Source organism: Macrosteles quadrilineatus, unplaced genomic scaffold, assembly GCF_028750875.1.
Source record: "Macrosteles quadrilineatus isolate MER2022 unplaced genomic scaffold, UCM_ALF_1.0 Scaffold_2__2_contigs__length_208266976, whole genome shotgun sequence".
Classification (NCBI taxonomy): Eukaryota; Metazoa; Arthropoda; class Insecta; order Hemiptera; family Cicadellidae; genus Macrosteles; species Macrosteles quadrilineatus.
This window is the reverse complement of record NW_026542595.1, coordinates 162,582,660-162,609,350: the sequence shown is the minus strand read 5'-3', so window position 1 is coordinate 162,609,350 and position 26,691 is coordinate 162,582,660. Positions and strand designations below refer to the sequence as shown.

Here is a 26,691-nt window from a genome sequence, read left to right as displayed (position 1 = left end):
GCTCTCAATGGTCACAATACCGATTATTCTATTATATTTCCAATAGTTTTAAAATCCCTATCAAAATGTAAATGTATAAGAACTTAACTGGGCCTAAAAACAGAATGGAAATATCATTGGAAATGGGGGTTGGATACCATTGAGGTGTATGTTTGATCTATAGTCATATTGTCGTGATACCATGTCATGTGATCGAAACGAATGTAAAAGAAAGATAATAAATAAATAAAGCTAATTAATTAGAAGAATTAGTAATTAACGAGGTGAAACCCATCGTAATCAACGGTTGCTTTAAAGGCTTATGCTAATTCTCCTAGTGTTGCCTGTTGCATTCTGTCTGTCTGTAACTGTCTGTTGGTAGTTTTGTTGCCTCATTCAATTCAAATTCTGTCTGACAGTCTGACAGTACTGACGTACTGACGAGGACGACTGACACTGACATTTTGTTTGAGGTTTTTGTGTAGACTATTACTATTAGTAGTAAACTAAGAGGGCCCACGGTTTCTTTAAATTAATAATATAGGTAATGTAAAATTAATTTGACTGTGATAGTGTAAAATAAATATTATATAATATTTTTAAAAAACTACTGTCAAAAATATTACCAAGTTAGGAACAGCACGGTACGTAAATTAGTTAGGCTTAACCTAACTATTGACTCTGAAGTCCCTATGATTCTTATTTTAAATCACAAGGACTGGCATTCATATTATACTCCATAGTTCTATAATTCTCATCAACGGTTCAATATTTTATCAATGTCAATTTCTGGTTCATAACAATGAATAATGAGGCCTAAGGTACAGTACTGTATTCGAAAACCAGCATTGTGTTTATTTCTGTATACTCCTAACTTAGCCAAACTTCCTTTCCTTACCTAATAATCTTACTGGCAGGCCTTTCACTTGGGCTAACAGGGAATAGTAGGATGGTTTTTTTATTCAGAATAATACTTTATTTGGGAGTTCCCACAATGTAACTTGAATTGTGGATATTTATAGGCATGCACTGTGGATGCGATACTCCCTGGTGTGGATAAACGTCCGCACGAGTGAGTTCTACTACTATCCGCAGTACTATCCTGATAATTAGACCAATTTGTATATAGGCTACCAAGGCAAAAATGTGGTTCAGATTCCACTATAAACTGTAGGTCGCTTAGTTGCCATTAGCCGTATGGGCTATTAATTAACAGCTATGTCTAAGGAATGTCGGCCTTAGTCACTAACAAGACTACAAGATGGCTCCACTCATAATACACTCATCTCCATTCATACTTAAAATACCTTCTTTGTATGGTCGCCATTTAATAAGAAAGTATTAAAAGAAAGTATTAAAGTACTTGGAGACGGACATAATAAGTTACTCCCTAGGTAAACTATGTAGGCTACTTGTTGAGTTATGGATATAACCATAGATAAAACGGTTAGTCTATGATTTAACCTAGGGGTGGCCTAAACTTTGGGTAGTTAAGTTATTGGTATGTTACCTAGCTATTGGAGCACACCCAAGGCAAGTCAAGACCTCATTATTTTGTTAAATCCAGGTGGTAACTTAACCTGCCTCTCATTATTCCTCAAGAAATCCAGTTTCCCTGATTCCAGCCAGCGTAGAACAAGTTTCCCCTCAATTATTAGCCAAATATATATTGATCGTTTGGACAATGGATGTCTCAGTGGTCAAAGATTTAGTTACCTACCATTGCATTGGATCTTATCTTTGACAACCACATTACCAAAATTCAATAGAGCAAACCATCTTTTAAGCAACATCCCTTTTTGATCAACCTATGAGCTGAGCAACACTTTGGTGCTTAGGATATTGCACCGCTCTAATTTTCGCCAGCTACTAGAATATGTCTATCCAGTTTGTTTTCTTTGCCACATTGGCCTAATAAATCAACTTGAGAACTCAGAGAAAGTTTTGAGATTTGTTAGAGTTTGATAGGGTGTACAGTAGGCTTATTGTAAGGTGCTACTTAATGACAACAGTAAGTTACTGCAAGCTGACCTAAATCTTCATGATCCCCAGACGAGGTGTTGTGCTTGTGATGTGGTTGGCTTTTTATTTTGTTATCCACACTGTTAACATTTCTACGTTTTTTTTAGATTGATCAAACCGTAATTTGTTAGACTTGATAGTTTAAAAGAGTAGCTGTAAGTTACATGTGAACTGGGTGGGTCAGTAATTGAAATTAAATTGGGCGTGTTGCTAGTGTTGTTAGTGGTTAGCATCTCAGACTTTGGTTCAGGAGGAATGCGTCCGATTCCTGGCACACCGACAAATCATAGGCCCTATGGGTTTGGACCGCTTTCCCAAAAAGCATTTAGTCTCTCTTCTCCTCCTCTAAAAAAATGCTACCAGTGTAAACAAGAACAACAATAAAAAAATCAGCTGAAAAATTCTGTTTCACAATAAAAATTTTGTTATGTTTATTTCAGGTACGGTAGCCTATCTTAAGCAATGGTGTTCGATTGGTCTCCAGAGCCACCGAGGGAAGTGGACGACCGAATGTCGTATCCCACACAAGCTGTACTCGTAGAGAGTGATGAGAGTGAAGACGACATGTTGGGACAGGCTCCTTCTGGGTACGAGTTGTTGGCCCAAGGTCCAGTTCTTGGACCATCCAGTGATGAGGTCAGTCTGACTAGGCTATTAATTTTTCCTTGGTAACCAAGCTTCTTGGGAGTTTAAAAGATGCAAAAATCCCATCAGCTAATGTGTATATCAGAGTGTTGATTTGTTTGTTCTCAGACTCTTCAGATAACCCAGATGCTGACCAATATCTTTGAAATCATGTTTTCCATCTTGGCCAATCTGCTGGTACAAAGGAGAAACTAGCTGGAGTAACTGGAGTAGTAGTAGAGGTTGAATAACTGAATGAGTGTTTGATACAGTGATTGACTTCTTAGTTGAATTGTTGTATTCATTTTCTCTAATTCTTTCATTTTCTTCTTGTATATATTTTCATTATCTTTATAGTCAGATTGTTTCCTTCTAGGATTTCTTTTCTGAAGCTTAGCTCTATAGTGGTTGCCACCATGTACTATTTTACTAAGACTTAAGTGTATGCACTGTTTATGTCTGTACTGTTAATACTGTTCTATGAAATGGCGACCATACAAAGTAGGTATTTTAAGCCAAGTATGAATGGAGATGAGTGTAGGATGAGTGGCGCGATCTTGTAGTCTTGTTAGTGACTAAGGCCGACATTCCTTAGACACAGCTGTTAATTAATAGCCCATACAGCTAATGGCAACTAAGGGACCTACAGTTTATAGTGGAATCCGAACCACATTTTTGCCTTGGTAATTACGAATTGGTCTAATTATCAGGATAGTACTGCCCGGATAGTCGTAGTACTCACCCGTGCGGACTTTAATCCACACAAAGGAGTATCGCATCCACAGTGCATGCCTATAAATATCCACAATTCGTGACCTCCTAGTAGCTGGATTACAGGACGACGCCACCCGTCCCAGTTATAAGTTATCGTTAAGTATCAACATGTTTTACGCTGTCTCACATGGATAGGGACTGTCATAACTCTAAATCTACTTACTGTACAGTACTTTATTTACCATACCTTTTTCAAACATAGAATAACAAATAAACATATGATTATAATTAACAGGTGTTATGAATTAAACTGTTCTCACAGCAAAGTTACCTATACCGTTAATTTTTTGCAGGAAAATGAGAGTGACAGTGACTCAGCGCCAACTAATGAATTAGGCCTAACTGCTTCTGCAAACGTCAACACTCAGGCTGATGTAGGCCTACCCTCCACTTCACAAGTTGTGGTAAGTTTAAAACATATTTGATTCATAAAAGAAAGAATAGGCCCAACCAAGGACTAAGATCAATAAATAACTAAAAGAATGAACAAAAATTTGTCATTGACATTGACATTTTTTAAAGGAGTTTTTTTTATGGAACCAGCCTGACCTGGTTTATTTATACTGGATCTTTGTTCGACCGCATCATAGATTGATGGTAGAATAACATTTATTCATCTGGGCTCAGAACCTATCCTGCTGTCATATCTGTTTAAAATCCTAAATCTCAAATATAACATAGTTTTAATTTTATGTGAGCACTTGCTGACAAGTGACAATATATAATAGCCTTAATTTATAAATGTGGAGCAGTGTTATCAAATTGTATTTTCATTTTGTAATACTTACCTATTACTTATATAGTACTCATATTTTCCGGTCTTTTATTTGTGTCCATTATTAAAAAAAATTATCTGCTGAAGACTTGTTAAAAAGTAGTAATAGTATAATCTTTGTGATTTTATCATGTAACCCCCTGTCATGTCCACCATGACCATGGTGCACATGGTTTAGTTGTCATGTGCACTGTACAACCAAGGCCACACTAAAAAAACAGGCCGTAATGCTCGTCTAGCATGACGTCACGATAGAAGACGGCAAAGACTATATATATTTTATGTTATTAGATTATATGATATATTTTTTGCCGTTTGTGATCAGCTGCTTGTTTTAATCTTTTCATGGAAAACAAAAATATAACCTTAATTACGTCATTGCCATGTTCTATTGTGATGTCATGCTTGACGAGCATTACGGCCTGTTTTTTTAGTGTGGCCTTGGTACAACGAAACTGCTTGGTTAGGAACCCTGTTTTTAAGACATTTTATGTTTAGCTTCCTGAATCACCATAATTTATTCTTAAAAGTTTACATTTAGCCCTTGGGTTGCTAAATGCTAATAACCAATATTTGTGTCTTGAACAAAATTAATAGTCAATATTGTGCTAATTGGCACTACAAAAATTCAGATGTAAGATTTGTATGAAAAAGTATATTTATGACATATTCTCATTTAAAAAGAAAAACATGTAAAAGAAAAATACAAAAGGATAAATATATTTCTCTGTCTCTTAAACTAACATTTTGAATGTTCTAAATTGAATTTTATGCTGTCCTTCATTATCCAGGTAATTGGTTACGGTACTTACTAATTTTACATCAATACGTAAAGTTATTTAGTATTTTAAAAAAGAATGTAGGTAACATAGCTGATAAAACGATTGTTTTGCCAAGGTTCAAAGAACAAGTGAGGTACAAGAAGTAGACCTTCTTTACTCAACTGCTACATCGAGGCCGGATTTGGCTGTGGATTGTGATCAGGTAGGTTGAGATTTCATTCTGAGTTCTTCACAAAAATGTCGAAAAATCTTAGTTGAAAGTATTCAGTCAAAAACAAACGGATCCAGTCAAACAGTTTTGGTGACTGTAGGATTGAATGTATTAATTAGCGAGGATGAAATGGGGGTTGGTGTTACACTGTCAAGATAATGTGTTTGTTCTAACGGCATTGATAACTATTACCAGTGCTCGATTTGCGGGGAAACGCGGCGGAACGGATTTATGGTACCTCTCTTTCGGTAAGATAAAAATATTGGCATAAATATGTACAAATCACATTAAATAGGTTACAGTTCCGGCATCTAATTTTTTACAAATATAGCTCTAACTATTATGTACTTCAAAATTAGGCATCCACACTGGTCAAATAGTGCCGTCCCAAACCCTCTGCAATGTATGGACAATATTGATTCACAATCTTTTTTGTCTTTTGTCTTCTTTTGTGATGCCGGGTGATTTATCGTGCTCTTTGATATGTTTTTTGCATCTCTTAAGCTGAAAGGTTGAATCTAAATTAATATAACACATAGAGAGCTATTTTGAAGTGCTAATAACACTGTAGTAGAACAAATGTTCTTGGGTAAACCCCTTGAAATAAGGTCTCAAGCTTACAACTATTGCTTGTTGATAGCAAGCACCGTCCAATTTACATGTTTGCCTTGTCATTCACGGAACACAGCTAAAATTGTTGTGCCAAGGACAGGTTAACGAAGCGGCCTTTATAATTGACCAGTGTCTATAGTGTGTTGGGGCCCACCTTTTAAGCCCCAACTGTCCAGAAAACAAAACTGATTGGTTTTCTTGACAAGGAGAATTTTTCCTCAATTGATGAATTCCCTCATCCAAAAGTCATGTATAAAGTCTATTGGGTTAGATAACTCCCTCTCATGGTTGAATTGGGCTGCTTAAGGCCTCGAGTACGAGCGGTGGGCGTCGATCGACTGATTGGGAGGGTGGTGGCTGTGTTACAAGTGGTAATTTTCCTGAATCTCATAGAATTTTCTCCGTTTTCATTGTATTTATTTATTTGTTTACGGCAAAATCGCCATTTGTACAATCACTTACATGCATGACAATTTGTGGATTAATTAATACTATTAACATGCTGTAAGTTTTACATCTTACTATTTGGTCATGCTTTATGAATGCATGCTAACACTAATGATTCGCAATTGAGAAATGAAAAATACCATTAACATGGTGTAGTGTGGTGGTTGATCTTTTGATGTAGTTTGAGATGTCAAATTGTGCAGATCTGGAGGACGTATTGCATCTATTTTTATTATCTGACAATAGTCTGTCAAAGAACAACTTAGTTTTAATAAATAAGGTAGAAGACAATGATGGTACAACCGATTAACAAAAGGAGAAGGATGTTTAAGGCACATTACGATCTTATTCTGAAGTTGTTAGGAACTACGGTGATAGGTTCTTTCAATACACTAAGATGTCCATCTCTACTTTTTACCACAATTTCAACAGATTGAGAAAGAGATTGAAAAATAAGGGCAGGTTTACAACAGCACCGCATGGTTTACAAAAAAACAAGCAAGATTCGTCTGAAGGGCAAGCTGCGTTTTGCCCGAAATCGGTCTGGACTTGATACAATGAATGGCACTTGGGGACTCCGCTTACCGTCGCTCACTGCTCAGACGTATCGCGGGCACTTTTAACAACTTACACGCAAGTAAATGAGGCCCAATGTCAGAGCTGCGCTGCTTGCCGCTCACTGCTTGTATCCTACCCAAGGCCTAACAAATACATTCAAATAGAAGTTAGTTAACATGTAATATTCAAAGTTTGTCAAAATTTGAACGTTTTTATGCAAGTTATTATGCCTACAGGCATACACACATAACAGTTTAAACAAACACAATGTTTTAAAATTCTGGGAATCTGGTTACAGGTGCGTGCTGCCATGGTTGGGTTTACTTTACCTCCGTCTGCCATACCTGCTTGGGCGGCTAACATACCCGAGGGTCAACTGACAACACTACTTACACAACAGATTCAACGAATACAAGGCCAGTCCAACAGTTAGTTTACATCCCGAAAATGTTATATGTATGTCATACTTTTGAAGTGATTCAGTCTATGTAATGTATTTTTGTTTTCTTTTATAGGCTACTGGTTAAATGTCTTTTGCATGTCATGCCTGCTTTCTAATATTCTTATTGTTGCTCATATTTTATTACCTAATTATGCTATGTTTATAAAGTGATTTTATCCTATTTTAATGTACATTCGAATGTAAAAATGGTGTTACCGTTGAATGAATAATAAATAAATAAACATCATACTGAATCTAGTTGACAACTAGACAATTGTTTAGGAACTTGTAGCTAATTCATATCTAATGTATATATTGTAGTAGTATTTGTACAATTATCTTCAGGTTCAAAGATATTTTATTTTTCATAAATTAAATAGAATTAACCTGACTCTCACGGAAATTCATAGCTCAAAAACTTTATAGACTCAGTTTTCTAAAATAAAACCATAAGTTTTAAAGGTTCAAGTAAAAAAAACTTATAAAATCGTAATATTTTAAATGTCATACACAACAAACAGAAAACAATGATGAGAGATCCAGAAACCCTTTCATGTACATAAATTGTTTTTTTGATAGTTCCTTGTTGGTGATGGGGACTTGAGCTTACATAACTTTTAAACAAAATATTCAAACCATAGCTTTTAAGTGTCTATATTAATATTTTATTTAGGTAGCCTACTTTTTCATATTTGTTTGTAAACTTATATTTCATTGTTTATTACATATTTAAGCTATTTGCGTCTTTTTGGTTTTGTATTTCTTGATAACAGCAATTTACTTGTGTAGCTTTCATATTCACTGGCTGGAAATATTTAGTTGAAATATTAGTCAAATATATTGTTATGTATATGTTAATATTTTAAATCTTTTCTACCCAATCCGAAAACTTCAGTAAATTTGTAAAATTTCAGGAATTATCCACCAATAATTCAACATTGGTTCCATAAAAATTAATGGCATTAATTTTGGTGGACAAAATTGTAGTTAGGAAAGTAATAAAACTAAGTTGACTAATGGCCAACAAAATAAAATATGTCTTATGTAATATTTATTAATTACAATACATATAAAAATCCTTAAATAACTACTTATTGTACAAATCGTCTGTACCTTGATGTAGGAAGACTTAGTAGTTTTTTTATTAGCAACAACAATAAGTTCTATAACTAAATTAATACTAACAGTGACTTTGTACAAAACAGTCTGATGATCTTTGATGTAAAAAATAATATCATGGTTTGTTGAAATGAGTACAAGTAAAAACAGATAGGAAAAAGCAAAGTTTGATTTTGTTACTAGATTTTAATTTAATAATGGTGTAATGTATTTGAAGATTTATTTGCATTTGATTGAGTACATTTATCAAAAGCTGTAAGAGAACAACAAAATACACCAAATAAAGCTTAAATTAAATTGATAATGCAATATGCAACAGTTAAATTAATAAAACATTTCACATTTAATACATTTAAGTGAAATAGTATAGACATAGACATTTTCTACAGTAATCACTACAGAAACAAATACAGGCACTAGGGGTGATTTTATATTACATATATTACATATTATATTTTGATTTTTAAGTACTTGTATAAAATATAAGATAGATGATGTCAATAAATAAAGAATATAAGGAAACATGAGGATGAATGGCTGTACACATGGGACAACAGGCATTAATAGTCTTGCCCGGTATGAAGTACTCAAGTAGCAAGCAAAGTCCTCGAGTGCTGAACAAAGTACTCAAGTACTGGAGAACGGTGATAGTGTCCACTATCTCTGCTTGATGATTTTGTGAACATAGGTGATGATGTGACTTCGTAGCTGAGTGGTGAGACGGAACCTCATAGCAAAGTACGCTGCAAGTCTGAAAAAAATTATTATTAGTCTTAAACAATTAAGTAATTTTTACATTTTCACACATTCCCCATTTCCCTCATTACCACTAATGCTTGGTGCGGCACTTCACATTGTTACATTGTTGAATTAAGGAAAATCCATAGTACTGGGAGTTATGTATGTACTTAACATGTTCTCATAAACACTTGGTAGTCTATATAAAAATTGCTAGATCCTGAACAGTTGTCTAATTTTGCAAAAAACTAAGAAAACGTTTTGAGCGTCACAGTTTCAATCAATTGACATATTTATTGGTGCTAGCTCAGCTCATATAATTACCTGAATAGCAGTAGGTATCCAAACATTCCGAGGAGGTTGTACAATGTTACCTCCCCTCCCATGCCGAGGTCCCGCACCAGCAGCGAGGGGTCCTGGTAGTGACAGTAAGGGTGGACGTCGTTGATACACTCCATGGGAGCTCGGTCGTGGTAGTACAAAGTCGTCACGACTCCGACCAGCGAGAGACGCAGAAAACTCAACCTCATCAGGATCTCTTGAAAGGGCACCGTCCTGACGCCGTAGCCCATCCCCAGGTACGACAACATTAGGATGGGAGCCATGACTGATGGCCCAACTACTGCACCGTTCTGAAACAACAGATAATGTAATCTTCTGTACAGTGAAACAGAGAAATAACAAATTAGTGGCGTGAGATGTATTTTGCAGCTTTGTTACTGACTCCAGCTGTTTCTTAGCCAGGACCATTTATTGAATGAACGAAGTGAATTCTCATACATGACAAAATGCATCTCATTGCACAACGATAACTCGACAATGACTATGTATATCAACTTGATGTTTTGCACAAAGATTTTATAGTATATTAGCTTGCGTGGGATTGTTTATTGGAGATAATTTTTGCTGAAATAAATAAATATCGTTAAATAACCATTTTAATTTTGTCCCATAAGAATAACATTAAGAGCTACCTTTTTCTTCTTTTTTTTGTTTACATTTTACGAGCAACAATTTTGTCGATTACTTGAGACACAGAGAACTACTAGCCAATGAACTCTTTTATTCATAGAGTAACAGTTGTACGGTATTCACATTATAACAACTTCTAGAATACTTAAAAAATATATATAACTGGTAGTGGTTAAAAAAATATAAACTAATATAGAAATTTATTGCAATCGAATTTCTAATGAAAGAATACATTTTTACATGTTTAGAGGTTACGATTGTTTGGTCCGACTACACGACGCTACGGTCGACGAAGCCGTTGACCGTTGAAGGTTTAAGTTACTAATCGTAATCGAATCGATAGTTTCAATCGATATTAGCTTAGCCCAAGCCCAAGCCCAGTAAAGAAATTGTACCCCTTAGGCATGGTGGAAGGAAAAAACATAGGTGTGCTATTCCCACATATTCTGACGTCACTTGGATTGCAAACAAAAGATCACCTGATTGTAACTGTCAAATTAGTATGTATTTGTTTTGATTTGATTGTTACTGTTTTGTAATAAAAACAATAACAACCAAATCAAAACAAATACATATACTATTATGCATGGTGTGCTCTTTGGACATTTGTATGTGCTCTTTGGACATTGTTTTGTGAATCAAGAGGAATGCATCTCTGTTTTGTATTTTAGTTTAGTGTTAGTGACTTGGCCAATTGTTATAAACTGAACGGCTCAATAAATCTTGAATCTTACTAATTTGACAGTTACAATCAGGTGATCTTTTGTTTGCAATACGAGTGACGTCAGAATATGTGGGAATAGCACACCTATGTTTTTTCCTTCCACCATGCCCCTTAGGCCTGCTTTTAAGCCAATAATTATTTCTTAAAGTGTTTTTCAAATTATATCTTCAGCAGGAATTCGTAGTCTGCCTGCACTCTGCAGAGCAGAAGTCAGAATTCAGAATCAGTAAATATAACTGCAGTCTGCTAGGGCTAGGAGACAACAGACTTTTACTTTGAGGTTAAAGTGTTAAGTTAGTAGTATCGAATCGATGTTTAAAAGAATGCAAATCAGTGACCAGTGTCTTATTAAATCAAATCTCAAGCTACTCAGCCTAAACACTTTAACGAGTATGTTTTATCTGTGGTTTAACCTACAACAATTGACGAATTGACTTTTTCTAGGCTACACCAATGCAACAAGTAAACTTAGTACCTGTAAGTATCTTATATAGTTGTTGACGCGTGTGTCAATGGACGCAAGAACAACAACAGGAAGGCCATTTTCAGGATTTTGCCTAAGTAGTACCTATTGACACATTTTAATTAGTCTTATCGAACTGTAAGTTGACTATGTGACAACCCAGCTTATAGGCACTTCACTAATTAGGCCTATTGAACGGTAATAGGCTATTAAAATGGTAGCCTGCTACTGCTTTGAACAGCTAATGGCCTAGCCTACTTATAATAGCCTAATGCTGTTGAGGCCGAGGGTCAATATAACAAAGTAAGGACTAGGCCTAGGCTAAGATAACCAATAAGTGAAGATCAAGACATTGGAGTTGACATAAAGTTGGGCCCATATGTCTACATTGATCCCTTAAAACCAAGCCAGTGGAAAAAGGCTGGTGGTGAGACGGACAGGGGAATTTCAAAAATATAAACTCAAGCGAGAAAGTGCTGTGTCATGTGAAGTGTATGTGTCAAGTGTGTCTGTTGACAAAGGCTAAGCTATCTTATGGCATATCAGTGAGTGTTATGTTAAAATCTTTTGCTTGTGTTACTAATGCTGCATTACAAATATACTTTCAAGTTAGGCCTACTTTTGTTTGTCTAACTAACAATCTGATTTTATGCATTATTCACTGACATAGAGCGTAGGCCTCCCTAGCAAGTAAAAAAACAAAGATAGGTAAGTTAATAGCCTATCTAGGCCTAGAAAGGTAATGTATTTAACGTTCATCTAGCTAAGTTATTAGGTACCAATAGGCTTAGGCCTACGTGTTGTAGTAGGTTACCTACCCTATCTTCAGGGTGCAGTCCCGCAGACAATTTAGCCTTAGCCTATGATATTTTATCGGATGAAATATTATTGTTCGAACCTAAGCTGCTGTAAACTTAGGCTGCACTTAAGTTTACGTCCTACACTCGCTCGAATGCAAAATATCAATTTACGGTATAGACTGCTTGATATACCGTATCGATGATTTCATTTGATTAAGTTTAGTTAGGTTAGGTTAACCTAATTAACCAAACTTGATATAAGTTACCGAATGAAATAATTGATATATCAATCATCGATTCATACATAATCCGATACATTCATCATACATTACCGGTAGGCCTAGGCTACATAGGCTACATATATCGAATAATCAATATATCGATCAACAATTTCATTCGGTTGTTTGTGCCAACAGATATGGAAGTCTACCCGATTGTTGTGCTCCTACTTATTGTATCATCGGGTTCCATTTTTAGGCGATACCGTAGGCTTAAGATACCTTAGAATTTTGATTGTAAGTTATGTTTTTTAATATGAACATTTGGCTGCACTTTACTTTAGGTCCTACACTCATTCGACTAACCAAATGATATATCGAATGAAACAATCGATTAATCAATATGTCGATCGATATTTTCATTCGATTGAGTGTAGGACCTAAAGTAAAGTGCAGCCGAACATTTTACATAAGCCTTGGATCTTTTGGTACTTTCCTGTTTTTAAAGGGAACATGATTTTCTCGATTCTTATCAGTATTTTTGTTTTCCTTTACAATTAATTACAAATTGACAACTGATCTTGTTTAGGCTAAAATATAGTCTATTATATGGATTAAGAAACTAAACTGTTCTATAAGCTAACTTAACATAACCAACCAGTCCGTTTCATAACAGAAAAGGCAAGTAGAGAATATTAAACATAATTTTTAAATGTTACAGCGAGTTTGTTAGTTTGGTACTTTCCTGTTAAAGGGAACATTCATTATTATCAATGATTTGTTTCTCGATATATCAATATTAACAAATTGAAACATCAGCTAACAACTACGACAAATATTGTTCAGTATCAACAAACAATAATGAAATGAAACTGTTCTAAAAAATAACATAACTAACCAAACTTGCTGTGTAACGTGTAACATTTAAAAACTCAGTGTTAAACTTGCCTTTTCTGTTATCAAACAGAATTTTTAAATCGTACAGCAAGTTTGGTTGGTTACCGTATGTTAGGTTAGCTTAGAACAGTTCCATTTCTTAATCCATATAATGGACTATTTTAACCTAAACAAGATCAGTTGTCAATTTGTTGTTGTTGTTTTGGATCGTAAATCAAAAATATCGATATATCGAGAGAAAAAAATCATCGATAATAATGAATGTTCCCTTTAACAGGAAAGTACTGTTAGTTTTGTTAGGTTAGTTTATAACAGTTTCATTTAAATATTTTTTTAAACCTTACCAGCTGCACTTTACTTTAGGTCCTGCACTCATTCGAATGAAAATATCGATCGATATCTTGTTTCATTCGATATATCGTTTGGTTAGTTAGGTTAGGTTAACCTTACCTAACTAACCAAACGATATATCGAATGAAACAATCGAATAATCGATATTTTCATTCGAATGAGTGTAGGACCTAAAGTAAAGTGCAGCCAAATTACCTCCTTTGTTGATACTGAACTAGCCTATATTTATTTATCGTAGTTGTCAGCTGATATGTTTCAATTTGTTAATATCGATATATCAAGATAAAAATCATCGATAATAATGAATGTTCCCTTTAACAGGAAGGTACCGATCTTTTTAAGAAGATATCGTAGTTGTCAGCTGATATGTTTCAATTTGTTAATATCGATATATCAAGATAAAAATCATCGATAATAATGAATGTTCCCTTTAACAGGAAGGTACCGATCTTTTTAAGAAGAATATTTTACACAGTGCTGCGGCAGTTAGGATGCGTAAGATTAGTTTATTTTAGTTTATGACAGGCCTAACTTAATAACAAGTAAGATAAGTTAGGCTAGCTTAACATTTCTAAAAAAAGACGTTGGTTTATTCTGTATAAGTTAGTCTGTTACCGATCGTCAAATACAGTTGACACCAAACTTTAGTCATTACCCTAACCTAAAGGCCAGATTTCCCTTTTGGACCAAGCTTATTGAATTAAAACTAATCCACAGACCAAACCTATTTAAGTTATTTGTTTTTCTAAACAAGTAGGGTTGAAATAACTCACACAGAGAATACGCATCCGGTAACCGGACGTGGATTAGGCATTCGGCAGTGACGTCACCGGGTTGTGGGGGCCCAGAACGCAATTACCCTACCTCAACGATACGATGTTTAGCCATCGGTGTTTGTGGTGTAGTGGATAGAGTGCTTGGCTGATATGCAAGAGGTACCTGAATCGAATCTCATCGGTAACTTTTAAACTTTTTGTCAAAAGATTTCGCTTTGCATGCCATTTCTTCTAAACTGAACATCTTTTGTTAGAATTTTTGGCATTTAAAATTTTATTTTATGAACAGAATTTAACCTTCACTCAATTTTTTCATTAGGCCTATCAACAAGTTTGCTTGGTTAGGTTAGGTTATGACAGTAACTATCGGATGCCTAATCCACGTCCCATGCCGGACCAGACGCATATCTTCTGCGAATAACTTAATATTTGTTTTTATGAAATAGGAAAACAAAATTAAATTGGGTAGACTTTCACAAGTGGGGCTAAATACAATCAAATAAGTTAAATATAGGCCTACTTATATTGATCGATAGCCTAGGTATATAGATTATTTCATTCGATATATCAAGTTTGGTTGGTTAGGTTTGGTTAGTTAGGTATAAAGTATGTTAAAGAGAACATTCATTATTATCGATGATTTCTTTTTGATAGCCTATATTGATATTTTTGTTTTACTTCATGATCCGTATTCCTTCTGATTTATTACCTTTAAACGCATTTAAATTAGCCTACCGGTACCACAAATTAAAAACTAACTTAGTTTATAGGCAAAAATAAATTCCTTAATATTCCTAATCCTATATAGGCCTATTGAATTAGGAAAGACCTATTCCAAACTAACCTAACATAACTAACCAAACTTGCTGTAGGCTAAGTAACCGGTTCCAAAATTTTGTTTGATAACAGAAGATGCATAAAGGGAATAGGCTATCAAACGGAATTTTGAAATGTTAGGCCTATAGCAAGTTTGGTTGTTTAGGTTAGTTTAGAACAGTTTCATTTGTATATAGGCTAAAATATTTTTAAATTTTTAGTTGATACTGGGTCAACTAACGCATTGAGACCTAATCGAGATGTAAAAAAAAAAATCAACCACATAGAAACCACAGCAACAGAATATTTAGGCATTATTCCATTCCTTATTCCACTATAACATTAGACCTAAGTACAACTAACAACTAAGTCGATAAAATAAACTGTAGGCTAGCCTACATTTGTCACAAACCATAAAGTGTAAGTTACGCTTTTTGACATCAACAAAATACTTGACGTCGGTCCAGTGAGTCCAGACCCATTGTCAACTATAGTTGGCGCTGGTCCTTGACAAAAACCCTAAGGCACGTGGTGCACGTGGTTGCTGCACTGAGGCAGCCACTGCGTTTCTATAAGAACATTTACTCAACTGGATGCTTTTATGCACTGCAGTTGCTCTATAGTTGCGGTTTGCAAGTCCAGTGTGGGGGACATAGGAAACGCATTTTTTTTTTTTCGGCTTTAGGTACATTTGGTCTTTTGGTAGCTTTTAAATGCACTGCGGTGCAACAACTGTCACTGCTACCAGTGATATGCTCCCAAACCGCATGCGAGTTTTGCAGACGTGGGGTTTTCGTGGCGCGGTACTATCCTCAGTGCCTAATAGGGGCCTTACGTCATCCATAGTTCACTCCTATGTGGTGAAGGAATTCTTTTAACATAGGCCCTATCTGTAATGTGTGTGATAAAGGGATAGATTTACAAAGACGTAACTTGTTTTTTTTACAAGTTTTAAAATGGTAAAATTCAGTTATATAATTACTTTTTATATTATTTGATTGTTACAGCGTACAGTACTGTAAAAGGGTGACACACAGTCCTTTTAGCGAATTTCCCTCTAGGGGAAGTAGCTATTACCGTAGGTTTCATGGTAAGACCTAGGCCCGGGACCAATTTACTTTTTCATTTCCATGTCCCTAGAGGCCAAAAACACTATTTGTTGAAATTTTTATATACAGACTGTCCCAAAAGTCCCGGAACGGTTTAATATTTTCTAAACGACAGATAAATCAATAAGACTAGAGGACCCATGCTGCTCCGCAGCGTTAAAATAAATATAATAGGCTAACCAAGAAATAATAGTATTTATAATTTTTTAAAGTAATACAGTAGGTTTCTTGATCTTAACTGATTCAAACGATCAATAACTCAAATTAAAGCCTAAGTTTAAATTTACCAATTTTTTTAGTCTAAGACATATAAAAGACATAAACAATACTGGAGCTATTGATTTTTAATCATCGAAAAACCTTATGAAAAATTATTGTTATGTTGGTTGTTTTCTCCTTGCAATTGCTTGAAACTCGTCCGATTTGAATAACAAATAGCTTAAATGAAAGCCAATTATTTGGCATTTCACCATAAGGTTCTTTGACCAAATTATATAGGATTATATTATTATAACTGGTCAAATCCTATACTCTAATACGAGCAATGTTTGCTTTATGTAGGCTATGTATGTATGCTTGCTTGCTTGCAGAAAGATCTCGAAAACGGCTCTGACGATTTTTTTCAAATGTTGTAGATAGTTTATTTTTGGCCTAAAAACGAGTTTACTGCAGTTAGAACTGCCAACAAAAATCTAACTACGTAGAAAAATAAAACTGAAAGTCACATATTTTTAACATTAGTCTTATGGGTTGCTAGGTAACCATGTTGGTTGAATTAAATAACAAGGAAAAAGTAAACAAAAGACTTGTAAGCTGTAACACATGTGTTCATAAAGGCAACTACCCACAGTATACTAGAAATTACAAAATACAGTACAAAAGCAAAAAAACATCACTTGTTACTATTGAGCAATGATTATACTGAAGCTTACTCGACACATTGTAGTAAAGACTAACTTAGCAGTGCGGAGTGTGGGATCTGTTATGACGATTAGATTTAGGTAGATTTCCCATCCTTATGGAACAGCTGAAGCAAATTTTATTGTTAGTTCTGTCCGGTTTCCTGTAGATGTCGTGCTTTGTTTACAATTTGTTTCTTGTTATTTCAGTAATTTAAAACCTCGTTTAACCAAATAATACTATTCAATCATAAACGATAACTCGTTCACTACCAAACAGTGAGACACAAATAATGAGAAACTAACCCTAAAATAATAGAAACAAATTGTAAACAAAATACGACATCTACAGAAAACCAGACAGAACTAACAATAAAAGTGGCTACAGCTGTTCCATAAGGATGGTAAGGTATCTGCAATCCTAAAATGCTATGGGATGGTAAGGAAACAGGTCCGCGACGTAGGAAGTGGTGAAGGAAGTAGTCAATGCGAGCTATCCTGAGTGAGGGAACTGTTTATGACGATTAGATTAAAGTATCTGCAATTCTAAAATCCTATGGGAAGGTAAGGAAACAGGTCCGTGATGTAGGAAGTGGTAAAGGAAATAGTAAAGGTGAGAGGTCCGGAGTGTGGGAAATGTTTATGACGATTAGATTAAGGTATATACAATCCTAAAATGCTATGGGAAGGGAGGGAAACAGAGGTCCGCGACGTAGGAAGTGGTGAAAGAAGTAGTAAAGGCGAGTAGTCCGGAGTGTGGTAACTGTTTATGACGATTAGATTAAGGTATCTACAATCTTAAAATTCTATAATCTTTAAATGGAAGGGAGGGAAACAGGTCATAGACGTAGGAAGTGGTGAAAGAAGTAGTCAAGGCGAGCAGTCCAGAGTGTGGGGACTGTTTACGAGGATTAGATTAAGGTATCTGCAATCTTGAAATGCAATGGGAAGGGAGGGAAACAGGTCCGCGACGTAGGAAGCGGTGAAAGAAGTAGTCAAGGCGAGCAGTCCGGAGTGTGGGAACTGTTTATGAGGATTAGATTAAGGTATCTGCAATCTTAAAATACAATGGGAAGGGAGGGAAACAGGTTCGTGACGTAGGAAGAAGTGAAGGAAGTAGTAAAGGCGAGCAGTGTGGAGTCTGGGAACTGGAAACCAATTAATTGTAACAGTTAGATTTAGGTATCTGAAATTAAAATACTGAAATGCTATGGGAAGGCATGGAAACATGTCCAAGTCATGGAAAATGGTGAAAGAAGTAGTAAATGCTGGCAGTGCGGAGTGTGGGTTATGTCTGTGGAAATTAGATTAATGTATTTATAATACTAAAATGCTATGGAAAAAGATGAAAAAAAGGTCCACGGCGTAGGAAGTAGTAAAGTTTAGCATCGCAGAGTGTGGGAACCGTTTGTGGCAGTTAGATTAATGTATCTCTAATACTTAAATGGTATGAGAAGGGAAGGAAACAGGTCCGTGACGTAGGAAATGGTGAAGGAAGTAGTAAAGGCTGGCATCGCAGAGTGGGGGAATGATTTTCCTCGAGCAAAGCTTGGTCCCCAAGTACTACATCTTAAATTGAAGTAAGAATTTGAAAATTAATCTCATTATGTTTTTTGGTCGAGTAATACAGTAGGTAAATATATGCCGACGCTTGATGTGAAATCTTTGCGTGCATGCCTTTAATTTGAGATCTCTATCATGAAAATCGGCCGGGTAAAAGAGCCAAACAAACTTGGAAAAGAAAAACCAAATCTCCCATAAGAAACACATGGAGAGAAAATTTAGTTTACGTATAAACCGAGTGAGACTATAGATAATTATATGCAGATGCTTCATGGAAAATCTGTGCGTGCATACCTTCAATTTGAGAACTCAATCATGAAAATCGGTCGGGTAGAAGAGCTAAACGAACTCGGCAAAGAGAAACCAAATTTAACTCCCATAAGAAATATACATTTAACTAGAGCAAATTTCGTTTACGTATAAACCGAGTTGAACTAAAGATAATTATATGCCAATGCTTGATGGCAAATCTGTGCGTGTATATCTTCAATTTGAGACCTCAATCATGAAAATCTATCGGGTACAAGAGCTAAACGAACTTGGCAAAGAGAAATTAAATTTAACTCCCATAAGAAATACATAACTAGAGCAAATTTCGTTTACGTATAAACCGAGTTGAACTAAAGATAATTATATGCCAATGCTTGATAGCAAATCTGTGCGTGTATATCTTCAATTTGAGAACTCAATCATGAAAATCGGTCGGGTAGAAGAGCTAAACGAACTCGGCAAAGAGAAACCAAATTTAACTCCCATAAGAAATACATGGGGAGAAAATTTCGTTTACATATATACCGATTTGGATTATAGTTAAATATATATATTTATGAACACCGATGCTTGATGCAAATATGTGCGTGCATACCTTCAATTTGAGACCTCAATCATGAAAATCGGTCAGGTGGAAGATCCAAACGAACTCGGAAAAGAAAAACCAAATTTAACTCCCATAAGAAATACATGGGGAGCAAATTTTGTTTACGTATAAACCGAGTAAGACTATAGATAATTATATGCCGATGCCTGATGGTAAATCTGTGCGTGCATACTAATTTGAGACCTCAATCATGAAAATCGGTCGGGTAGAAAAACCAAGCAAACTTGGAAAAGAAAAACCAAATTTTTTTAATATGTAAGATTTGGTACATCAACACCACACCTAAAAATCTACTTTTTAAAGGAACTTTAAATTTTCTGTCATATCATGGGAACGTCCCGCAAGGAGCCTGAAGGAAATCTTAAATAGAAGCATAGGTTGCATACATGCACATCAAATTAAAGGTCTTTACTAGCAGAATAGAATTTTGGTCTGATTTTGATAAAATTTGGTTTGAAGGTGTAGTGCGGGATAAACTTGAATGAATTTGCAAACCAGCATGATTTGACCATGGGATCTAGGTTTAACTGGGGATTTTATGGAGTAAAAATAGGTTTTTCCATTTTTACCCTTAAAACACTAAATTAACCAATTTTTCTCCAGACCTTTTGAAAGAGCCTAAAAAAATAATTTAGTATACAGTATCAAAGTGTTTTTGTACGGTTATTGGTTACGGAGAAAATTAAAAATATGTTTCATTTAAAACTCCGAATGTTATTCTTATGGGGAATATTCTAAAATGTTGTAGTTGGCTTGTTTGTGGATATATTTTGATCAAACTTGTCAGATTTATTTATTTTATACTAAGCTCAGTATGTAAGTAATTATCGAAGACAAAATATAGTACCTACTTCTTGATTGTATGTACAGTAGGCCTAATTAATTATCTGTTACAATATTGTGTATAAACTATTACATAGACAATAAAACAAATTGAAATATATATCATGTTATTTTTTACCTCACATTCAATTTCCATTACACTGTATTTATTGCTACTGTATGTATACTACCTATACAGTACAAGCTACTAAAGCTAGCAAAAACCCTATTCAGAAAATTCTTTAGTCAGGATTAATTAATTATTCTTTTTAATTTTGAAAAGGATTTCTTCTGGTGTCATGGTCCCTACACTTCAAGATATAACTTACTTAAATAGTAGATTTTTCTTACATGCATTTTACATAAACATCATTTTGTGCCATCAAACAATTGATGATAATTCTGAAGTAGGCTACCTCAAATTAATATTTACAACAGACCTAGGGTGCTCATGCATTAATTACTAGATCTGTTAAGCTTTTGTGTAAACATTACAGTATTAATATTCATTCTAATTCTAAGGGCTACTACACAAATTACATCTGTTTTCAATTTTGTGATTTGTAATTTTTATGGTTGATGTAGAAGATAGTCTTTCTGTTATTGTCTGAAAGTTTTATTGTAATAAAAAATATCAAAGAATTGTAAGGTTTTTTCATAGCTTGACTACTTTATAGTAAGTTACTAAGAAGCAGAATTGAGAAATTTCCTTTTTACAGTAATACATTGAAATATGTTATTTGTTCATGTATCAGTTTACATGTGCATCATAGAATCCTTTAGGTTTAAAAAATATGTTCATAATAATACTTAATTTGAAGAAGTGAAACTCAGACCATGATTTTTAATCATACTTTCTGTCACATGATAGTACTGCATTGTGAACTAAAGTTTAAAGTTTCCCTACCTTTTAACTGTTGTCCATTTGTTATCATGATAAAGCAAATTCCCTCATTTTTGGTCCTTCCTCAATTTCCCAAAGTACAGTCGAGACCCCTTTTAGTGAAAATTAATAATTTGATCTAACTTAGGGCTTTAGCAAATTCAAACTGCTTGCTGGCAACTGATTATGTAGAAAGAATAGAATTAATAGGTACCATTAAGAAGGATTATTTGTATGCATGGAATTGTCTTCGTTCATTCTCATACGCGACTTCAGAGCGTACTCCTAGTTAGCCCAATGACCAATATATAGTGCCGGCTTGATCAGTCCAAATCATAACTTTTTGTATGGAAACTTTATAACCAAGATAAACAAGTGTAAAAAAAACATAATGTTGCTGAAAAAAGAACTATTGGCACTTCGGTAATCAAACCAAAAACTGGCATGGCACTCATTACAAAACCGGTAGTCATCTGACACAAGAAGAAAAATTGTTTAGTTTATTTAACAACTTGTGTGTAATAAGTACAGAGGTCTAACGAAGGTGTCTGCCTGAACCATCTAAAAACTAATACAGTAGACTTCCTCTAGTTCGGCCACCTTGGGACCGGACCACTGGCCGAACTACAAAACGGCCGGACTAACCGGATTTAGTGCATTTTACATAATCAAAATACAAATAATAGTATTGCGCAATCGTGATATGTTAAGTCAATAACCTTGGTTCAGTAATAAAAACTGAAACGTTTAAAATCACGCTTACTCAATCAAAACAAAAATTACACAACACTGTACGTACAGCAATAAATCACGTAAAGAACAGAAAAATAGAAAGTCTAGTACTGCAAGCTACCGTAGTCAGCATAGGCTACTACTAAATGTTGTTTCAGAACATATGTCGACATTTATCGAATGTCAATAAAAACATTAGACAGTTCATAAAACAGCATAAAATCATAGTACTTAGTCTTAAAGATAATAAGGACAGTCGTAAAATATGATAAAGATAACAATGGATGACGTAAAACACCGCTTATTCTTTCTTCTTTATTCTTCTATTCTTTCTTTGCCTCTTTAGTTTCTCTTCATCCACACATTCAACAAGTTGCCATAGTTACTAATCACCCAATCACAAACTGTTATGAGATAGCAAGCAAGTGCACAGCAGACATCAGTTTGTGTGAGCAGATGATTGTCAGTGCAAGCGGATAGCTTGACCTTGAAGCTAACGATGGCTATTTCTTTGTTTTGCTTTAATTTATTTTTGTCAAATAAACCGTGGTGTTTCAAAAACAATAATGGGGGAACCTACTGCATAAAAAAGTGTTCCGAAATATTTAATTATACACTGCATTTCAACATATTGGACTGAAGAAAAATTATTTATAAAAAATTATTTTGGTATTTTTGAGGTTATGTAACATAGTTTTACATAGGTAATATCTGTAATATGCAACAATTCACCCATAGAAGCACCCGTAAACTAAACTGACATGAATTGTTTACTTCTATGGCCGGAAACTAAACATTCAAGTTCAATCCTGTCGAAGGTCATTCGCCCGTGACGTATGACTTATCCCCCTGAGACCGGGCCGGACCATCCGGCGGCCGATCCAACCGAAGCCGAACTAGAGGGAGTCTACTGTACTCAAGTTCTGACCCCGTTCCATATACAGTATTAAGAATAAAATAGGAGAGGTCGCTCAGGCTCGCATAACTTTCTCTGTATTGGTGGATAACTATGTAACCATGACAAGCTTTACCATATGTCATTTGTCCTAGTTATATTCTAATTTAATCTCTAGTGTAGTTTCTATACTTACTGTGCAGTTGAAGATGATTCCAATAAGCATTCCCATGCCTTCAGACACAAAAGCGAGTATTGTCGTTATAGAGCAGAACCAGAGAAATCTGGCAAGTTCCATGGGTTGATCTGACATGGTGTAGACAAGAACATTGAAGAGCATGCACAGTGTGAACTGTGAAAAACAAGAATCTTGGCTTTAGAACAAGGAAAAAATAAAACCCTGGAAAAGCTTGAGTAACGAATTGAACTCCTGCTGATAACTGATTTGCCTATCCTGAAATCAAAGGGGTTTCTTCTTTCTATATCTTTAATCATTTATGAGAGAGCTAGAATAACATTGAGAGCTTAACATTGAAGAAGCCAGTGTGACAATACTTTAAAGCTCTTTGCTCTGTTCTTTAAGAATGTGATCAATCCAAAATGTGCCTGACTTCTTAGAAGTTTGAACAATTTTGCTTTGCAAATATCTTCACTGGTTTAGTTATGCCTTAATTTTTTCAATCCAAGCTAATCTGAAACATGATATCTGTGTATAATTTAGGTACCTTTGATCTTCTAATGTCAACTTGTTTGTTAATAATTGCAGTTATTAAAAAAATATTAAATAATAAAAAAATGTTGGTGTACTCACTGTAATTGGTATCGTGACTGCTGTCCTAGCCATGTAGTAAGCTTTGATCCCGTACCATCTGTTGAAGTATTCTCTCCGTAGTAATTTCATCTCTGTTGGCACTAGAAAGTAAAACAAAATGTTATATGATATCACAAAGATCATAGATCTAAGATCTTTAAGATATTTCAAAGATATTTACATATTCAATTACAATTTACAGTATGTGTTACAGTCCATATAGTAACTATATATCCCATTTTAACTCTATGACTTTACCACAAATATTTTACTTTTTAATTTAAAAATTTAAATTAATTAAATTTTTTAACCATAGGCCATACTAACAATTTTATTTTGTACTTACTTATTAGAATAGGTGACATAACGTAAGTGTACATCATGAAGACAACAACACACAGGCAGAACTTGAAGTTCTCGAATGGTCGACTGGCGTTGTTACCGATGCCCCAGAAGATGATTCCAATGATAAGTCCAGAGAACACATGGTGGATGATTTGTAACCACAAGGCCGTCTGGAAAATAATTATTTTAGTCAGTTGACTGTTTCATATGAAAGGTACAAGTTATAAGCAGTACTTTTTTCATTGTTTATCTTCACAATAGGCAGATGGAGTCTGTAGCAGCTGCATATCAAAACTGACATTTTAACACAAAATTGTATCTGTTGCTGTTGGGATAGTTAAGGCCTAGTGCCTTCTTAAACCAAGTACAAGTGCTAGGATAATGTTTTTATATGTGACTTTAAAGGTTTCACCTATCTAACGCAGTGCTGTTGTCAAGGGCATTTCTACATAGCAAAAACATAGTTTAAGATAACAGCTGTCAAAACATTTGTGTTTCTATGAGTTCCAACACTTTAAAATATTTGCCAAACTTCTCATCTCTTTCTAGTACTTACTTTGAAAATGTTTGAACAATTTTACTGAGTTCTGAAGGTAAAAATGTATAGAAAAAAAATTCTCTACACTTTTTGTTCAAACCAGTTTAGTTCAAGAATTAAAATGGCTTAAACAACCACCTTCTTATTAGTCACATAGTCCATGTTCACTGCACCGTTTGGTATGAAGATTTTAGTTATATAATCCTACATTGTACTGTATATTGCTGTTGCTGTACTATACCAACTTTTCCACACATAATAAGGGGTTTTAAAATTTATTAATTATATTTTGTACTATTTTTTGATGGTTTGGTTTTTATTTATATTTTAGACAAGGGTTCCTGTCCATAACTGTCTAAAGAAGTGCGAGTCTCCAGTACTTATTTGGTTCTTTCATAGATTTAGTTTATGAAGCATAAATGATTAAAGTGTTATAAATTTGGACACTTACTGAATCATTTTAGAAGGTCATTTTAGAAATCATTTAGATAATTTTTTGGGAATCATTTTAGATTTCCAGATTTAACCCGACCAAACATTTTACTCACCCTATTTCTCCTCTTCTGCAAGAGTAGCCGGCTCAGTATGATGCAGAATTGCTGATAGAAGGAGGTAGGAAACTGGAGAGTTTCAGGTTCGACCCCGTAAACGTGGGGCATTACTGCCATCGTCTCCTTACGACCTGATGGATAATCACTGCCTAGAGTTGTGTCCTGAGTCACTGAGGAACATGCAACATGCCAAGCGCAACGTGCAACTTCAACATGAAAATGAACATGAAAATGGCTGACACTCAGATGATGTGAATGGAATGGGATGTGGCTGTGATGGTGATAGGAAATCAACAAGACAGATGGATAGACCAGAAGACTTATAGTAATGATATGACATATTAAGATGGTTGTTTAGTAGTTACATCAATAAGTGTACCAGTGTACTCTATGCAATTTCTAGTTATGGTGGTTACATTATTAAGTTAAGATTAAAATTGTAAATGAATGAAAATATTTGTACTGTGCTTATAAAATACTTCTAATGCTGGTGGTTAACCCTCGAGCAGGCGCTTAACCCTTAAAACGTGAGAGGGCGCATGCATAAGCTTTTTCCACATACATAATCATTCAAATTGATTTAATTTCATTTTATTTTATCACGTAATTATGGAGTTAATTTCTATCTAAAGTGATAAGGAACCAATTCATTTTCAAACCCTAAAGTATACAACAACTATTTGTAATATTACTAAAACCATAATGAGTTTTTGAAATAGTTAAGTGGGTTTTTAACCCTCCAAGTGTCTCTAGTTTTGGTCTTAATGTTAGCCCATTTATTGCACAATCGCAGGGTTTTATTAAAATGTATCTTAGAAACTTAAAAACAATGTAAAGTATACTGTTTTATATATCATTTTGTTTGGAAAATTATGGGCTTCAATGTAACATATAAAACATTACAAAAAAATGTTCAACAATTTTTGTGGGGTTAACATTTCTCAAAAATTATAAAATAAATGAAAAAAATTATGTTTGCGCTCAATAAATTGTTATAATTTATAGGTCTACAAATATTCTAAAATAGCCACTTTGTTCAGAATTTTATGAGGATTCCAAAAATATAATATTATGAGGAAGTAGGTTTGCAAATAAATAAGTTATGGGCAAAAAACAGATTTCGGTACATAGAGCTTAGCTAAGAATGCATAGCCTAACCATAGCTAGGAATCTGGCTGATAATACATCAATATCCCTACCTACTTCTTCAGGATCATCAACCAGCCCTTCAAAATCACTTAAATCTTCTTATAATGCACCACGTATATCACTACTTTTGATTTTTAACACTAAAACAATGATAAACGTAATAAAAAACATCAGTCATCGGTGCGAGGTTAACCAAGCTGTTTACAAATACGCACGTCAGCTGTCTGCTACAATATTTTCGGAACAAAAATGAAAAGCGTATAGAAACAGACATCAGGAGAAAGCTCTGAATCTGCTGAAAAAAACAATACCTAACTCGATCCAGTTCAATCCGATTCAGTCAGTCCCAGAGCCGTCGCCGTAAACAGTGTTTGTGAGTCGCAAAAGCGACACATAACACTACAGCGGATGTGTTAT

At 34.7% G+C, this 26,691-nt stretch overlaps 2 protein-coding genes across 8 annotated transcripts in view; one reads left to right on the top strand and one right to left on the bottom strand.

Annotated features, from left to right (window-relative positions):
* The first annotated feature begins 403 nt into the window (after positions 1 to 403).
* On the top strand, positions 404 to 8,084 carry LOC128986660 (uncharacterized). 3 transcript variants are annotated; one of them, XM_054407135.1, is made up of 5 exons: positions 404 to 523; positions 2,442 to 2,637; positions 3,693 to 3,803; positions 5,072 to 5,158; positions 7,083 to 8,084. In XM_054407135.1, exons 2-5 carry the CDS (start codon positions 2,464 to 2,466, stop codon positions 7,215 to 7,217), a joined length of 507 nt encoding a protein of 168 aa, XP_054263110.1. In that variant the 5' UTR covers positions 404 to 523; positions 2,442 to 2,463; the 3' UTR covers positions 7,218 to 8,084. The 3 variants fall into 3 exon arrangements, with proteins under 3 accessions (XP_054263110.1, XP_054263112.1, XP_054263113.1); XM_054407137.1 differs by having other exon boundaries at positions 519 to 623; XM_054407138.1 differs by lacking the exon at positions 404 to 523 and adding an exon at positions 743 to 800.
* Positions 8,085 to 8,262: 178 nt separating this feature from the next.
* LOC128985470 (ATP-binding cassette sub-family G member 1-like) overlaps positions 8,263 to 26,691 on the bottom strand; it is a 95,569-nt gene continuing 77,140 nt past the window's right edge. For 4 of the 5 annotated variants that reach the window (XM_054404976.1, XM_054404974.1, XM_054404972.1 and 1 more), the window contains 6 exons: positions 25,123 to 25,295; positions 24,038 to 24,206; positions 23,692 to 23,792; positions 23,077 to 23,232; positions 9,408 to 9,715; positions 8,263 to 9,096 (listed from right to left, as the gene is read on the bottom strand). In XM_054404976.1, coding sequence (XP_054260951.1) covers positions 9,003 to 9,096; positions 9,408 to 9,715; positions 23,077 to 23,232; positions 23,692 to 23,792; positions 24,038 to 24,206; positions 25,123 to 25,295 — 1,001 coding nt within the window. In that variant the 3' untranslated portion in view covers positions 8,263 to 9,002. The remainder of the gene's footprint in view (positions 9,097 to 9,407; positions 9,716 to 23,076; positions 23,233 to 23,691; positions 23,793 to 24,037; positions 24,207 to 25,122; positions 25,296 to 26,691) is intronic. The other variant, XM_054404973.1, reaches the window with a different exon arrangement.